General features: G+C 35.2%; 1 protein-coding gene and 1 long non-coding RNA gene across 3 annotated transcripts in view; one reads left to right on the forward strand and one right to left on the reverse strand.

Moving 5' to 3' along the window:
- Nucleotides 1-17522, forward strand: part of LOC138242287 (uncharacterized) — a 56815-nt gene that overhangs the window by 37397 nt on the left and 1896 nt on the right. The gene's annotated exons all lie outside the window — the stretch shown is intronic.
- The window catches only part of lpp (LIM domain containing preferred translocation partner in lipoma), a 198717-nt gene that overhangs the window by 6536 nt on the left and 174659 nt on the right, over nt 1-17522 (reverse strand). For both annotated transcript variants that reach the window (XM_006637649.3, XM_015361266.2), the window contains exons 9-10: nt 2846-3024; nt 126-246 (exon numbers count right to left, since the gene is read on the reverse strand). In XM_006637649.3, the coding sequence (XP_006637712.1) occupies nt 126-246; nt 2846-3024 (300 nt within the window). The remainder of the gene's footprint in view (nt 1-125; nt 247-2845; nt 3025-17522) is intronic.

The following is a 17522-nucleotide window of genomic DNA, read 5'->3' on the forward strand; positions in this document are numbered from 1 at the left end:
TATCAGAGTGGCTTTAAAAAAACATGGGAAAAATCACTCTGTGGATTGGTAAAGAGCAACGTGCCACGCTATCTACATACAGTGCACTCATGATGAAGAGTGGTAACCTTGCAATTTGAACGCACCTCACAGCGGTAACACTGCACGTGGAAGTCTCGGTCTAAGGCCACAATGCGAACTGTTTCCTCCTGGCCAGGGGCTGGCATGATGGGCTCCTTACACACAGAGCACCGAGGGGCGAATTTCCTATGAGCAAAGGGAAAAATGGATCAGTCCTATTATTACAGGGAACTATCAGTGCCTGAAGTGGAGAAGTGTTACAGAATCTTAGGTACAAACAACAAACTGCCTACGATTACGTTATTTGGGAAATATACACTGTGCTTATAGAAGTGGGCCAATTAACTTCATCATGAAAACTGGACTGCGGAGGAATGCAGTTTTGTACACATACTGTCGAATGGCACTATGAGTAACGTTTCCATAGACAATTGCAGTGCACTCTATAGGTTGTTTTGGCTGGTTTCCTGGTGATTTACACCCCAAGAGCACTCTGAGCACCATCTGGTGTGCACAGGTTATCTTATTATCCTCCAATGAATACTTTCCATATGCACAAGTTTTTCATGGTCCATTTTATATGGGTCCCAAATTTAATGACACATTTGTTCAAAAAGGCCATCTAACATTAGTATCCTGTAGCACCACCAATCCCATAACATTGCTCTTTGTTAAAGTCTCTAAAGCCTGCACAAAACAAAATCTGGTACACATTTTATTATTTGTACATTTAAAAACTCAAAATATGTGTGATCCCTGTAGTTAATTGTAAGAGATACATGCATATTAAGAACATAAAAAACAGTCTGTGAAGTGCTTCACTGTAAGCAATGTTTTCACAATAAGAAACCATTACAAATTTCACATTAAAAAAACAGACTTGGTCAGAGTGTCAATTAACATGTAGACTGAACCACAAACACTAAAACAGTCACATAAAATAAGAATTGTTCTAATTTTCACATATTAAATTTCCTTTAATATGAAAAAAGAGCAAATAAACAACATTTTCACTTGTTCTAAAGTTATACCAGCTCTTCAATTCAATTAACTGCTTTTCCTAAAAAGCAACACAGAAATCTCACTTTATCAGCTGTATCTATGTTAAATGGTAAAAAAGGTGGGGTGTTGCAATAGGGACTTCTGCTGCTCATGACCACAGGAGATCCAACCTACAAGTATGTTCACAGCACAATTGTTTAACAAGTGTTCATTGCAAGAGTTAAATGTGATTCCAAGCAGAAAAAAGTCAAATCATATGTATTATACCTAGAAATTATTCCAACAGCTTCATTTATGAATACAATTTATATTAGCGTTTCAATTAATCAATTGGGAATTCATAAACTGTCAAAATGAAAGACACATATTTCTGCAATAATCCCCAAATAAAACATGTGCAAGATAATTCCAAGATGGGAATTGTATGTAGACGATCCTTCTAGCTAAATAAAGAGAACATAAACTCTCCTGAGCAATTCAGAAATGCACAACATGTACTTGGCTGAAGACAAAATACAACTTTTGATAGATTGAAGGCCACCGCCAGAAGGCTAAGTAGCCGAATACAGTTTTTTTTAAACTAAGGTGGACATCACTGGAAGATTCCTGAAGATTTCTGAAACAGAATTCGATTTCCAAAAATGAACCTTAAAAATATGTAGGCCATTGTGGGATAGTTTCATGTTCAGCATATAAAGCTACAACCGAAAAATAATTTAGATCTTACCTGAGAGAGTACTCACTAGTGTAGAGCATGTTCTGCTTATTCTAAGCAAATCTTTCTTTTTTCTGATAATATGGAAATGACATATGTTTAATAAATTAAAATAAAATCTTCAAAGGTTTCAAATAAACCTAGGTTTTACTAAGTAAGACTGACAAGTGTTTTCAGTTGTTTGAAATAAACCTTACAGAATAAACAACAAAAGGAAGCACACTCATTACATGTATTTCTGAAGTTTAGTCTGCGAAACAACAAATTATAACATTCCTTACAATGCTACTGATGGCAACAGCAGGGTAGCTAAAAGAATCTTAGTCAGTCTGGACAATGCTCATGTCACCTGTATTGCTGCATGGGTCATGGAACGTGTGCAGCTGAAAGAGAGTACTCTACAGAGTTATAGCTTCTATGGAGTAAGTTTCCTGGATTTGTAAGTACCTAAATGGATTAGTTATGATGGGGATCTCATTCTATGCTTATTCCTTAAGAAAACTAAATTGATTCTGCAGTGTTAAAGTACGAAATAAGATGACCTATGCCAGCCTGTATGCATGTCACCCAATCTAGACAGTTACTTCCTGGGGAACTACTTTTGCATGAAATAGGTGAGAAACAAGAGTTGTAGAAATGTGTGCTGAAGTAATAGCTGTAAGCAGGTGATACTTTCCTATCTTTATTACTGTGGTGTCTGTATCATTGTGAGGATGTGTTCTGCACCTGTGGCTTCATGGGAAACGAGGTGAGTTGAGGAGGAGGCTCAGACCTCGTGAATGGAGAAGCAAAATAATAAAAAGCGCAGGGAAGTGGAGTGACTGGTTGTAGCCAAGCCATCCAAAACGATTTCTACAGCCAGTATGAGACCACTGACTTCTCTAACACCTGCATTCTACGCATTTCTGCTTATTCACTGACAAGTCAAGGAATAAACTCCACAAATTCAGCGCGCTGGACGCTCAACGTAAAAAGCAATCGTACTGTACAAACAAAAACAAGTGCGCAGACACATTTCCAGAAAGAGTTGGAGACCAAAGGCCAAGAATTAAGGGGGGAAAGTCTCACTTGTGGAAGTCCTCAATGCAGTGGATGTGGTTCCCTGCGTCAACAGTGAAGGGGATTCCGTCCAGGCTGCGGTGGCACACCACACAGGTGAAGCAGTGTGGGTGGTAGGCCTTGCCTGTGGCTCGCAGGATGCGTTCCATGATTGGCTTCATACAGATGTTACATGTCTCCAGGGTATTCTGTGGGTTAACAAGCAAGTATTCTGTTAGACAGGGCTGAGAATGAGAAATCAAACAGCATCTTTAACAACTGTGTAGATAGTATTCATTTCTGACGTTTTGTTCTTTTTTCATATATATATATATTGAATTTAGTGCAGAGGGCATTACAGTAATCTCATTTGGCCAATACATATTGCCATGATGTTTGATTGAAGTTCTCTAAAGCTGGTATCAGAGAAAAGCTACTCCATATGAAATCATCATTAAAATATTACAGTGCTTCGTCAAACCAACAGAAAGGAAAATATTGTTAAAAATTGAAAAGCATAGGAGTGGGAGCAAAAGGCTCTGCAATGCCTGTCATTTTGAAATGAAAGCAACATAAGTGGGCACTTAAGTGTTTTCTTATTACTATGGAAATAGTGTTTGCCTATAAATACCAAGGGAAGAGAAAAACTGAAAGCAGATTGTGGAAAAAGTGTTTTTTCCCCATCAGTGTGTTGTTATCACACTTGAGTGGCAGAAAATGAGGGAGAAAACAGAACCACTTAATTTTTTTTCTTACATACATTTTTTCAGGACTGATACATCTTTCAAATTGAATTCTGAATGCAATCTGCTTGTGAATGGAATATTGAGAAAAAAAAAATCTTGCTGGATGGACTTGAGTTAGAAATAAATATTCACGACAGTTTAGGGCTTAGATAGGTCATAAGGGGTAAAGACATTTTTTCCTGTTTCAAAGAACAAATGTTTTTTGTTGTTCAGTAAACATCTTGAACCTACAGTCAGTAATTGACCTCAAATGACTCTGCTGAGCAAAGGACTACATGTGCCTTCAGAGGAGTGAGGGAGGAAATGGGTATCTGATTAAAACATTTCTACAGCCATCCTCACAACACAAAAGTCACAGACCATTCTTAAGAGGGAGGATGGCTTACATCCTGACTGAAGGCCTTCAAACCTGACATGCAGGAATATAACTTATTAGTATTAAGAGCATATTTTTATTGTGGTATTTCTTCCCAGGTCAAAATAAACTACATTTGCCTGATTTACTGTTAACACTGCTGCCTCATAATTGTAATTAGTTTCTCCTATATGGCATTTTTGGGGGAACATCATCTGTCAATTGAAAAGAATTGGAACCAAAGCAAAAGATCACAAAGTTAAATACTGTACTGATCATGACACTGAGGTGTGGTAATTGGCCATGGTGCTCTTGTCAACAATAGATAAGCTGTCAAAACCATTGTCTCCTGTTAGTAATTCAGAAGTGCCTTCACCTGTCTAGGTGTAAAGAATTTCTTAATTACTTTCCAAGTAAACCTAAGGCTGTTAGTGCACAAATTCCATTTAATGGCCCAGAATGCAATCTGCTAGACAGATTAGCAGAAAGAGTTATGAGAGATATTTTTTAAATCACTCCATAGTTTTATGACAATAATGAAAATTAAACCCCAACCTTTTAGTTTAGACCTTTTAGATCATATTCCAGCAAAGTTTCTGAAGGATGTTCTTGGTCACTATTGTGATGATTTTCTTGCAGTCATCACTGAAAACAATTAGTTCTGGTCTCATAAAATTGGTTCTTTTATTGAAAAACCTAACTTTTCACAGTTCAACTCTGAACAGATTTAAATCCATTTAGGATCTTCACTTTTCTATCAAATGTCTTTGTAAATTGAGATGTTAATACAGCTGAATAAACTCTAGAATCCTTACAATTGTTTCAAAAATTTCAATCTGGGTTTCATTCCAATTACAGCACAGAAACAGCCCTGGATAGAGTAACACATGATCTTCTGAATCATATAGATTAAGATGCTCTTTCCATTTCCATTCTGGTTTTTCTGAACCTTAGTGGTGCTCTGATACATTAGCTCACGACAATATAGTTGGTCCTAAACTATCTTTCAATCAGAGATTTTTGTTTCATTGAGTCCAAGTCTAGCAAATATTACCTGTGTTGTCCCTTGGGATTCTGTTCTTTGTTCAGTTTTATTCTCTTTATATGTTACTTCTAGATCATATTATTTATAATCTGTGTTGATGTTCACTTGTGTGCTGATAATGACATAATAATACGTCTTTAAAATCCAATGACTGCACCTCAACATTGTTCTTACTTGAGTGTATACTGACATCAAAACTTGGATATCCCAAAATATTCTAGAGTCTTGTTTGCAGATTCTCACAAACAATTTGACTTTTCCAAACATACCTGTTAATAGTTAATAGTCACTTTAAGAAACTGATGTGATAAAGCTGTGTTATTTTGGCTGTACATTAAGTTTTGAATCACACATTAAAAACTGTAAAAATATATATTATATATTGAAATGTTGCCAAAGTTAAATATTTTCTTTGTCTTATTGAAAAAGCAGACCGTGCTTTAATTTAATCCATAATGGACTTTTTGCTAGATTTACAAGCTAGCATTATGATGACTAGATCCTGTTTGAAAAAACAACAAAAAAAACTTATTAAAAAAAGTGCCAATGCAACTCCTGTTTTGACATCTCTACACTGGCTCCAGTGACAAATAGAACTGATTTTAAAATCCTATTACTTACACTGAAAAAACTAAATGTGATGGCACCAAAGTTGTAGTCTGAGTTATGTCTGGGTAGCAACCTTGGCATGCTTCGAGGTTGACTGACCATGGTGCTCCAAGGGTGATGTTTAGAAGGAAAGGAGAAGTAAATTTTCGTGTGAGGGCTTTGTGGTTGTGGTATTCCCTGCCAGATCATGTCAGAGGTTCACCCAAAAAGGCTATTTTAAAATCTAGGCTTAAGACCTATTTTTATAATCGGGCTTTCTGATTTTGTATTTGCATGTTACAGTCTTATTAATCATTTTATCTATTTAGTTATTTTTAACATTTATTTTTGCAACAATTTATATTTTACCATTGTGCAGAGTTCTGTGAACTATGTGACATGGCATGAAGTGTGCCATATTAAAAAAAGATTACATTTCTATCTCCAGCAACAAATTCTGCTGCTATTGCCAATGTTGCACTTTGGAGATAAATTAAACAACATCTGTATGCTGATAGCAAAAACAAAAGTTCACTTATTTTGCTCACTCTTTTACTTCAGATTTCTAAGGTATCATCTAATTCATTCAGTGTTATTCACAGTTTCAAAATTAAACATAACATAGTTTCAAAGCGGTTTTGCATTGGTTACTCCTACATATATTATATAGTACATACAAGTTCCACAGGAAGATAACTACAGCTACAGTCATGGAGTGGCATTTTGTTATAATTGGCTGCCAAGGGATATAGTTTATTGGCAAAGCTTTGAGCAAAACGACTGTATTTCCATACACTACCACAGCATGTAAACAGCAACAGCAGTACTTGATTTTATTCATGACCTTTGTGCTGCGTTACAGGGTTAGATGATTAAATGACACTTGTATGATTACCGAACCACATCAATTACTGAACCTTGTGGTTGTTCAATGCCAAAGGTATTGCAGGGTATATTTGCACTGAAATTTATAGTCTTCACAGGCATAAAGCATTTATCGGTCAAAGTTCGCTGAGGCAGCAATACAGTTATCCACCAACATAAATCCATTCCCAGTTCTCTTCTGAGAAGCAATCTGTACACGCTTCCAATTTCTCTGTATTAATGAGAATAACAGGCATCACAATTAGGAAAAACAACCCTGGTAACAGGACAATGATACATAAAGCTGTCTAAAATGCAGGCAGAGTAGCTAGACATTTTATTAAGGAAAAGGGTTCCCACACTGACATTGTAAAATCTATTCTTTAAGTTCATTACTAAAAGTTTACATATCACACACATGATTTATCTTACTTTAGAAAACATACATATATATATACTTAAAGACTCTGCAGATATGATAGTTCAGGTGGAACAAGTAAAGCTTTTCTCAGCTGGTGTGTGAAAATACAATGAAAGCTTTCAAACCAGCACTGGAGTAGTCAGTTTGATGTGATCTGTCCTTCAAGTCATTTTCTCAGGAACCTCTTAAATGCTTATTGAGCACCAAACTAATAAGATGTGAGGTTCTGTTATACACTGGCTAACCAAAACCTTGGATTTGTATCACTATTGTAGCACTCCAGCTGGAGATTTAACTTGTCTCAACTGTCGTCATAGAGGGAGAAGAATTCTCGCCTATCACAAAAAAAATAAATGACGTACCAAAAATCTACAAGGGCATTTTTTTTCATGCTTTTGATTTACCAAGTAATGGAGAACACATTCTCATTTATAATAGTGCCCTTCTGAGAGAAGAACCTGTGTCAGGAGTACCACAGCAATGTGATAGAATCCAGAATCCTAACCACTGCTCCATGCTGCTACCTTACCATTCCTTGTGGGTGGGTTCTATTTGAAGAAGAATACATTAATCATGTTTAAAACACTCTTATTATTTGATGTTCAAGAACTTGCAGCCCGATGCAAGCTTTTTTCTAAGGTCAATTGTTTTGTATGCCTGTCATTGCAGGAGCGTGAGAGAAGAACCTTTATTCGGACAAGTGTAATTAGCTTTATATCTAGCACCAGGTGACAAAAATATGCCCTCAGAGGTAAAGAAACTGCTGAATTAGATAATCATTCTAGCATACCAGAGAGAGTAACAGTGGTAACAAGAATTATAACAAGAAACATAACAAATGTGTTATCCAATCATTATGAATAATATGTTAAGTAACACAGTGCTGACTTCACCATCACAGTGAATATTACTTTTTTAACTATGATTTTTATAAATGTCTGATGCACGGAAAAAAACAACAACACAATAACAAACTACTGCTGTGTTCAATGTAGAGTATAACAAAAAAGGAGAAAAGGAGAAGAAATGCAATTAATTTGCCCACTAGAGGGCTGTAGATGCCTAGGGATTCTGTTCCAGCACAATGCATTTTCTTTTAGCTTCCTATGTTTCACTAAATGTTTACTCAGAACACTAAACAAACAACTGGCCACCTGAGGTGAAATAAATTTAGGTCACATGGTTTTTCATTGGACTGAGGGCAAGCACAGTGTGTTTAAGTCAGCTCTGACCCCTAATGATCTTTGCTAATTTTCTTGTTGCTTGTATTAAATTGCAGGATCTTAATTGAATGGACACCAAAACCGTTTTTGAGCTGTGATTCACATTTGTACTGTTCAGCTCTTAAAGTTGCAATGTTTCACGGAGCTCTCTATGCAAACAGACAAAAATATGTATTGCAGTACAGTATATTTCAAAAACTGCATGCAGTGGTGACATGAAAGATAGCATTGACTCTGGACTTTCAATTATTTACCAAAAATTATTAGTAGGAAAGCCAAGACTTTGTGGTTGCTGATATTGTGTCCAAAAGAAGCAGCATAGCAATAGCTACATTAAACTCAATAGTCATGGTAGAGAAACGAAGTACTGCATTTGTGTTTCAAGCCTTTTTGCTGATGTATTTAACCTGACTGTTGTTTTGGCATTAGATGAAAAATAACAATATTGGTGTTTGCAACTAAGTCTCTATAAAACGGGTTATTTTAAGGTGAAAATTAAAAACATCAGACAAAAACACACTTAACAGTTTTCCCTTCAGTTAAACCACAATCCAAATTAAATTAATTTGCAATGCAAAAGACAATGTGGTCCCAGAAGCTGCTCTTTATTTTTCTTGAGCCTTAAGGCATACAAAGGCATAATTTGATTCAAAAATATAAAAATAAAAAAACGTGCTATTATAAATCAAGAACCAAGGTCTAATTGTTACAACATTAGCCAATCAATTGATATTTTTTAAAGAGTAGAGAGATAAGATTGCATAACAGTTGGTGTCTTTCTTAGGCATTACTTTCAGAAAAAACAGGGTGAGAGCAAGCAAGTGGGACAGCTGTATACTTGCTTTGGCGTTTAAAGAGGCTCGTATCCTAATTAACAATCTTAATCTCAGTTTTTAGGACATTTTCATAACACCTGGGTGCAAATGTAAGGAAAAGGAAATCACCATAATCTCCAGGATACTTAAAAAAAACTAAAATAATTCAATCATATCACTGTTTAAATAACTGAAAATACTAGAGGTAAGACTAAACTGGTAAGACTTAAAACTGGAGAGAAAATTCACCTTTCAGATGGACAGTGATCAAAAACTAATAATCAAAGCTACACTGGAGTGGTTTACGTATTAGTAAAGTGAGAACAGTTGAGTAGCCAAGTCAAAACCTTGACTTCAATTCTATTGCGAATCTGTGGAATGACCTGAAAACTGCTGTTCAGAAGGGATTTGAAAGAAACTTGAGAGAACCTGAGCAACTCTGTCAAGCAGAATGGGCAAAACCAGCTCCATGCTGGTGTGCAAAGCTGCTAGACATTTAAACAAAAACAATTGTGGCATAATTGTTGCCAAATTTGTTCCAACATATATTCAGCTCCTTGGTCTAAATACTTAAGTTTAAAAATGCATAAACCTAATTTTGTAATTTCACAAACTGGGATACCATAAGAACAGTTGCAATAGTTTTCAGGGCCCTGCATATACAGTACATGAGCTACTGCTGTGTCACCAAATCAAATCTTCTCTATCACAATTTTGTAGTTTGTCCCCTGCTCCAAATTGAAGGAGAAAACTTACTTTCAAGGATGCAATATGTACAGTACATCATACTGAAAATATAATGTTAGGAGTTAAAAAATATTCTACACTACACTGTTTAAAAACGGCAAATGACTTTATTCTATTTGATATAACTTTCTGTTTGTCTCATACACCGTATGCTGCTTTTCCAGGTCTTGAGCCTTTGCGGATTTAGATTCAGAATGACTTTTCAGTAACATCCATGGCTGTGGCTTTTAATACTTGCAGTTCAAAGGATTTCGCAGTTTGCTGTTCTCTGAAATATGAGCAATCTGTGCCCGTTGACGTGAAAGACAACAGAGCACAGTTTAACTGCCCTAACCTCCCATTAGAATTGTTTGAAAGGAAGGGCATTGCTTCTATTAATGCCTCTTTACAGTTGTATGTAATTATTAATTATGATGTTTTCATAATGGAACACTATGCAGATTATACAGAAAAACATACTAGGAACTAAATTATTGTGAAATGGTTATTAAGCATTAAGCAGAAATGTGTTGCTTTACTGCCTTGACAGGAATGTTGCTTTCACAGAGCTCTTAGTTTCATACATTATAGATTTCCTGAAAACAGGAAGGAAGCAAGCTGATTGTGACACGGGCTTTATATACTGTATACAGTATATAAGAGCATAATAAAATGTATGGATACAAATGAACATACATAGTACAATTAAAATTGTTTTGTACGTGAATCACTGAAATAATGTCGCTCTCTAACTGACACCATAAAAACAAGAGGAAACATTTAGAAAATCTTTAAAAAAATGGAACAACTTCAAAGATAAATGCAAATTATAGGGTGATAACAATACATGTTACTGACTACTGTCTGTATTATTATTAACGTCAACAAGAAAAATACTAGTAGTTCCATTGTAAAATGTAATTCTGTTTAGAAAACAGTATAGAGAGAAGGTGATACACGAATATGCTCAGGGATGATTTAGATTCCCAATTGTAACTACAGTAGTTGAAAGTCAAAAATCAGAAATCAGAAAGCTGGCATTAACTGAAGTAAAAAAAAAAAGATTACATTTTTTTTTACTAATGTGCAAAGTAAGAGCTACAATATTCATTTAGGGTTTATATACATTCACACCATTATATAATCAGATCTTAGTAGACAAAAATTTATTATAAATTAGCAATCAACAATCTCCTTGCAAATTTGAGATCGCACTTGCTACTTAACACGAATAACGACAGCAACTCTGTAGAATGAACGGAGACCCCAGATATGACCAGGCTGTCTTTTTTTAACCTTCACTCCTGAACACAAAGAAATAGGTTAGTCTGCACTTCTGATTTCCTTGTGTTCATTTGTGAGAGAGAATCCCCCACTAATATGACAGCAGTCTCAACAAGCCTCTTAACAGAAACGGGAGTTTCAAGGTTGATTAATTTATACTTTGTTTCAAGTTACTATGGAAACTACAGTGATATTTCCCTAAATATGATTTAAACACTTTTTAAAAATGCTTGATTTAGACATTTCACACAGAAAACAAAATATATATTTGGACTTAACATTGAAGACTATAAAAGTCTTAAAAATTATATGATTATAAAAAAAGTTGACCAAGTTGCTAACAATTATTAAAGTACATCATCAATAGCTAAATTCCTAAATAGGACAGTATGGTTTCAAAGGTGTTGCTGTTTAGCTGACAATGGAAAAATATCTGAGAAAGTCTCAGCAAAGTTTCCAATTAATCACACACTGTTTATGTGATGTGGTTTCGTAGACAAAGAAACAATTACAATCACAACTTGTATTTACAGAATGGAGTACAAGGCATTTCACACTATACGCCCAGTGTAATAATGGCATACCCACCCACTGTGAAAAAAGCTGGTATGCTCTTCAGGTCTCCTTCTACAAGTTTGTGATTTGTACAGGTATCTTAAGCACAGTCCCTTCACCACTCAAAACCTATCAAAGCTTAATCTTCTTCATGATTATGGGAATCAAGAAATGTGTCTCATATTTAGGTGGATTTTATACTTCTTCCTTTTAAGCTAAAATCTACTGTAGATCTAACACTTTGATAAAGAAATCTATTGTTAAAAAACTTTGGCCTTTTACCAATTTTATCAACACATTTCACTGTATTCACTTAAACCATTAAACAACTGTAATATTCATCAATGCTACTGACAGCTTTTAATTTTAAGCTGTTTTTTTTAATTTCATGTTGAAAGAATTTTTCAGATTAATGATTGCATTACAGTTCAAATGAGTAAGGATATATTAAAAATGTGGTCCCTGCTCGATATTAAACAAGAGCACAGAAATTGCTATCAGTGCTATAAATGCTACTTATTGGGTGTAAAACATTATTTAAAAAATCTATACCAGATCACTACCCTTCACAATTTAACATCTCCACTAAGGCCAGGCAAAAATGGACACATTTGATTAAAGATTTTTTCCAGTTTTGTCAGTAGTTATTGAACATCTGTGTTTCTATGTTATGCTGTCAATAAACTGACACATTTTTCTAATGTGGAATTCAAGATCGTATGTATGTCATATGGACGGTTACCAAGAGTTCACACTGATTTTGGCTCTAAATGCTTGAACAGAAAATCAGCAATCTGCCACATGACTAAGTGTGAAGTCGTTGGCAAAGTCAAAGCAAATTCTATGAATGAAATAGACTTTGTCACATGGCAGGGTAGTGATAAGGGTGGGCGCAGCTTTTCTTGTAGCACAACCACGGCCCAAGAAGCCTGTTAAGTTTATTTAAATCATCAACAACACAACACAGTTGGACACAAATACAATCCCAGTGGTCTTTATACCACTAGCACCTGAAGTGTTGGGGAAAGGTGTTAAATTAGTCCAGTTAAACAGTAATTAGATGACATTTCTAAGGTGGAATGAAAGCCTGGTTTACGTTATAGCACTCAAGGACTGGAGCGGAGTAACCATGTCTTAACAACGGGCAAACAGTTGTTTTAATTAGGCAGTTAAAAGGTCAGAACAAAAACCACAACACCCTTCAGCATTATAGGGTCAGCAAGGAGTACCTCTGGCAGAGCAAAGTGATGTGTGTCAAATGCTGCTTTGAGCAACAAAAGTGTGCCACGATCGATGTGCCATTAATCCAAGGTAACTACAAATGATCAAAACATACAGTATTTTTTTTAATTAAGGGGATATTAGTAACAAAGATCTTAAGTGTCCTGTTAAACTTTGGGGAAAATCCTTTCAAGGCAAATACTATTCTTCATATCCTACAACAGATCTATTCCACTGACTGCGTTCCTTTGAAATCTCAGTCAGCATTTAATGCGAGGTCACCCTTTATATCAAGAGAATCACTGCCTTCGGTAGCCTCCCGCAGGGTTGCGTGAAATCCATTCTGTTCTTTCTTGATCTTGTTTTTGAAATTCCTCATGAGAAAAATGGCTATGACAAAGAAGTAGCTATACAGTAAGCACAGAAAGAAGCACAAATAATCCCAGAATTAAACAGAAGCAGATTCAGATGGGTTAATTATTGTTCACATGAACTGGTCAGGAAAATGTAAATAATTAATCCTCTGACAAAGAATTTGTTTGTCTGCGTGTGTTTAAAGTAATTAATATGAATAAAAAGTGTTCTCAACACAATACTGACCCATCAGAAAATACAAAGATGACAGGGGTCAACACTTGAAAGCACAAAATTGTGTGAATAGGTAGATACACACCTGTTTTGTTTGTTTTTTTAAGAGAAAAGGGTAAAGCAGTGAAGCACAACACCCTTAATGTACAGTATGTAAAGTGAAATGAACTGAAGCGATCACTTTATCAGTCACTTGAAGAAAGTGACTAGTTTCACTAGTCAGCCATGTTTGTGGATCTTGAGATACCAATCATGGCCTTGAACACAAAATCGCACAAGGTTACAAAATAGTGTTTTTGTGAGTATTTAAATACAGATAACAGTTTGTGACACCAGAGCCTGCCGCAAGGTACTTGACCACATAGCAGAATAAAACGGCTTCTAACATTACTAGCCGCCTGAAAGAATACTGTGTTGTTAAACATTTATGTACAGGAGCAAAAAATGCCAAATCTGATCATTCAGTAGGGCCTATAGCCACAAGCCAAAGTGTACGTTCAATTGTAAAATCAGTTTTGTGCTAAGTGCTAAGAAAGGGAACATCCATGAACAGAGACCGTTTGGGGCTGTGAGATATACAGGGGCAAGAAAATGTTTGCGAACCCCCTAGATTGGTCCATATTCTTGTATATTAGAATGTAATTAGAGCTACATTAAAGTCAGTAATTACTCAAAGGGTTACAGTGAACATTCTGATATGGCATTTACAGTGTATTTTTTAATTTAGTGGAAACAATAATTTGATGCGATGTAGCAATGAACTTTGACAAATTTGTTACAAGATTACAAGTCCACTATTATTCCACCTTGAACACATCTGCACTATAATAATTAGCTCAGAGCAAGAACTAGGGCTACTTAACCCAGACACGCTTGAAACAAATACTGATGTCTTTGAATATCAGCGTTCAGGAATATCAGCTTGATGTTTATATTGCATTTCCTGCTCTAAATGACAATGAGAGTGCCAACCTATTTACAAACAAGTAATTTTTCACATCAAGTAAATTCAAAATATACCCTTTCACTGCTGTAGTTTGGACATTTGGACAAAAAATCACTAATGCAGGTAACATCTTAGCCTCATAATCTTTGTAAAGCCCCATAAAAAAGATTAAGAGTTGAAATCCCTAGTATGTTTTTGAGTTAGGTTTGCAAATAGCACAAAAAAGTATCCTCTAATTTGAATCCAGTGTTAATGATACAAAACAGAAAATATATAATTCCATGCCCCTAAAGTGTAATAGTTTCTAAGAATTAAAACTGAAGTCTTAGCCAGGACTGGAAGCAATCCTTTTTAACAGAGTGATCTACAGTACAATCTTATAAAAAAAAAAATCCACACCTATTTTCAGGATTGCTTTAAGAGTACCACAGTTTTTGTTGTCATTGTGATTTTAATTGCCGTGCATTATTGAAAGTGCTGCTAAAAATGTCCTAATTACAGATACTGTACATCACTTAAGATTGCAACGCTCAATTTTAAACTTGAAGAAGCTTATTTTTTCTGCTACACATTCCTGACACCTTTACTCACTACAATTTGTTTCCCCATTGTTTCACTGTTCTTGTGAAATTTCAAAACCGAAGGGCCATGACCTTTTAGTATCCTTGAAAATATGTCATTCTTGAAACTCAGTCCTCAGAAGTAGAATAAACATCAATGGCCACAAGCATATAAAATGAGCAGGCACAATCAAATGCAGTAGCAAACTGAAATTCAATTCTAATTTTGCTTACAGAATGTAAGTGCACTGACATCGAAATGTACAATATGGATTAACAGAATGCCGTAGCTAAACTGAACTTTGTTCCAGTTCTCGTGAAAAGCCAGAAGAAACAAATCACCACAGCCAAGTTTTAAAGTCAAGAAGCAGATTGTTTCACAGATCAAAAATGCTTGGCTAGCTTTTTGGGAATGTGGACAGTTATTTCAAAGAATTGTGTAAAAGAGCAAAAATCCACACAGGCTAAGGTAAGCAGATTTAGCCGAAGGAAAGAAAGAGTTAAAAACCTTTTTCAAGTGATTACTTAAAATTAAAAAAAGAAGGAGGAACAATAATCTAACAAGTTGTCATATTTGCAAGAACAAAATCATGTTATGCAAAAGCTTTACCGTTGATAATTTAGATAACTCACTCAGCCCTTGCATTTACTCGCAGGATCAGTGATAAGTCTACCTTGGGGCTTATTTAAAGAGAAAAACAGGAAACTAAAATTACAAAGACTTGTTATTTCAGGTAATCTTTATCTAGTCAGTGAATGGGGTATAACTACTGGTAGATACGATAGAATATCAAGGATGAAGATGCATGTGTGATTTGATACTTGACAACAGTTTAAAGTACAATGTAAAGTATTATCTCTAAAAGGAATAAAAATAGCTGAACCCAGCTACCATTTTAAAGAAAGCTCATCCAGAAGATGGAAGGGATATACATGGAAAAATATTTTTCTGATAATTTAAAAAGCATTAAATCATTAAAATGAGAAATTATTTCAGAGCCATGTCACTCATTTACAGGATACCTACAAGTATCATCTGGAAATGTTGGAACCTATCTGAGTTCAGCAAAACAAACAACAATAAAAAACAATCTCTTCTGGAACAAACGGGCATGTACTGTATAGACATACTGTAAACTACATAAACTATATTATATAAATGATATATGATATAAATGGAACACAACTTGATAGCTTTACTACAATGCTTTAGTACTCTATTACTATACTAATGCTCAATGTCATTGTAAAGTACAGTAAGTTTACTAAATATCTTTAGCTTTTTGCCTGTGATCATTAGGCCTGGTTCTAAAGAGCCCTAGTCAGGCAGATTTTGTGTGGCTCCTTCAATAACTAGAGATTCTGTAAATTAGTGCTCATGCCAAATCTGTCCAGGACAAGGAATGTCACATAACTAGTCCAAAGCAGGAAAAGATGAAGAGTCATCAGGGAACTACACCATCATGATTAAAACAACTGAACTGCATATGGAATAAAATATGTTAAAGTTATTATAGAAAGACATGACAGCTGGCAGTGTGTGTGGAAGAGTTCGATACATGTAACAGCATTACCAATGAATTAAGGCAAGTGCAGGCTCATTGTAGTCAAGCACAGCAGGGGGAAATAACTGCTGCTTCCTGTAGAGCAATTACTTTAGGAATAGACAGGGGGCCTTGTCTTGTCCATCCAGCACTTTTTGTTAATACTAAAAATATAAATCTAAAAAAATCATAAATATTGAGGCTCACCTTTCAACAAATTTTAAATAATGTATGGTACTAGGCAGTACTATACCATTATTTTAAAAAATAGTAAGTAACCCTCTCTTCATATTCTATAATTTATTAAATCAATGTTTTGGCTGACACTTCAATTTATTAAGCTGTAAGTATATAGAACAAAGAGAGAGCGACTTAGCTGTTTTTAACAAATCTTAATGTCAGTTCATTGGTTTGCACCTAACATAACTTAGGATGTGCTTTCTATTCATTACCGAATCTTGGCAGCAGCATGAAATATTTTGCCATTATTCTGCTTACTAAAGAAAGGCTGTGAAGACAGGTTAAGAATTGTGAAATCTAATTTGATTAAAATGCCATTTCATTTTCCAAGTAATATTGCATCATCTTCATTGATAGTTCTATATATTGCAATTTTACTCCTCGTTCCCCATCATCCACAAAATTATGAGTAGTGGTGTGAAATACCCTACACTACAGTATATGAAATAAATCCTGCAACTTATCTTCTGTCAACATCTTGCAACTTTTGTTATTTGTATCACCAAGGAAACACCACCTGGAAAACGGAAATGTGGAGAGTATAACAATTCAATTCCATCAGACTAGGCATTAAATTCACATCACGAACTTAAAAAAAACATCAAACCATCAAACCTCCTGTTTGAAGAATCAAACAGAGGAATCCTTGACTAAAAAACATTGTGTCAAATGCATTTGCAAAGAATCTCCATTTGCTAAACAGGAGTTAGGTCACAAGACAGGTGTCATTTTTCAGGACCAATTTTATTTTTGTGCTTTTTATTTGAATTCTGTTTCTTCGTGGAAAAAAAAACTGTGTGTACTGTGAGCATTTTAAGATTCCTAGACTTACTTCAAGGTTTTTTCTAGTTTCCTGTACTGCACTTAGGATTCACATGTCTCTTTAGAGACAAAAGTCTTACGCACATTCCTTAATCACACAGAGGCGTATGACCCTGAGGAAGGGAATAAAAGGAGAAGAAATAACTTTCATTAAGGAAGATCCT

This window comes from Lepisosteus oculatus, chromosome 13, assembly GCF_040954835.1.
Source record: "Lepisosteus oculatus isolate fLepOcu1 chromosome 13, fLepOcu1.hap2, whole genome shotgun sequence".
Classification (NCBI taxonomy): Eukaryota; Metazoa; Chordata; class Actinopteri; order Semionotiformes; family Lepisosteidae; genus Lepisosteus; species Lepisosteus oculatus.